General features: G+C 46.8%; 1 protein-coding gene across 1 annotated transcript in view; it reads left to right on the plus strand.

The window, feature by feature from the left end:
• Positions 1 to 814, plus strand: part of LOC102041942 (mothers against decapentaplegic homolog 4-like) — a 16,754-nt gene extending 15,940 nt beyond the window's left edge. Inside the window, exon 8 of the mRNA XM_031065665.1 lies at positions 3 to 814. Within this exon, the coding sequence (XP_030921525.1) occupies positions 3 to 72 (70 nt within the window). The 3' untranslated portion in view covers positions 73 to 814. The remainder of the gene's footprint in view (positions 1 to 2) is intronic.
• Positions 815 to 1,071: the final 257 nt, after the last annotated feature.

Consider the following 1,071-nt stretch of genomic DNA (forward strand, 5'->3'; position numbering starts at 1 on the left):
CACCGCGCGCTGCAGCTGCTGGACGAGGTGCTGCACACCATGCCCATCGCCGACCCGCAGCCCCTGGACTGAGCCGCCTGTGAAGCGCCCTCTGCTGCCGCCTACACTGATGCTCCACTGTCCTTCTGCTTAACCTTCTCAAACAGGTTTTAAAAATGTGTTTGCCGCCTTGCTCTTAGCAGAACGCCTCTGAACGTGCAGGATTTGGATTTCAGTTATTTCCAGAACTCAGTAGTCGTAACACAGGGCCTGACGTGGAAGGTAAACGCTTTATAGAGACTTCACAGTGTTGGGTTTGTTCCCTTTGAAACTCTCCTTCCCTACGGGGGCGTCTTGGTGATCAGCCTCACGGGAGCCTTTTGTATGCAGAATATATATTATATATATATTTGTATCTGAAAATTCCTTCTAGTAGTTAAAAACATTTACCTTGTAGCGACTTTAAAATTCCAGCTGATTTGTGATATTCTGTTTAGGGAACAGTAGTTAACAGAAGACTTCTTTATTTTGTCGATGATCACGTTACGATTTTTCCAGGTTAAAGCCTCGCAGCTGCCAAAAAGTGAGGGGATGACACATACCTTGTTGGCATTGATCAAAAAATTCTTTAGTTTTTGAAAAAAACAAAAGACATCCTAGATTTTTATTTATGTAACCATGTGAATTTAAAACACTAAAGGAAACGGATACTTTGAGTGTGGGCACTCGGTTTGAGGCGGAGCACCCCAGCTGCAGCATTGCCACTGAAATTGACTCGTGAGTGCCCGATGGCAGGAATGTGTTTTCATGATTACTACTGACCTCTGTGGTTCCACTCAAAAAAACCCCCCTAGCATGTATCATGGGTAAATCTGCATGACTCCTACTTGCATATGTCATGGAAGCGTGTACGGTAATCCATCGGCATTTAGACTGGGTTTTTGTCTCTGTTCACCATTTCCACTCAGGGCAAGATGGCAAACCTGTTTTTATACCTCCCGGTTATTTCAGCCCTGTGCCAAGGGGCAATGGCTCCGTGCAGAGCCCGCAGCAGGGAGCGTGCAGTGCTCCCCCGGGCTGTGGGGCACAGCA

Source organism: Geospiza fortis, unplaced genomic scaffold, assembly GCF_000277835.1.
Source record: "Geospiza fortis unplaced genomic scaffold, GeoFor_1.0 scaffold4498, whole genome shotgun sequence".
Classification (NCBI taxonomy): domain Eukaryota; kingdom Metazoa; phylum Chordata; class Aves; order Passeriformes; family Thraupidae; genus Geospiza; species Geospiza fortis.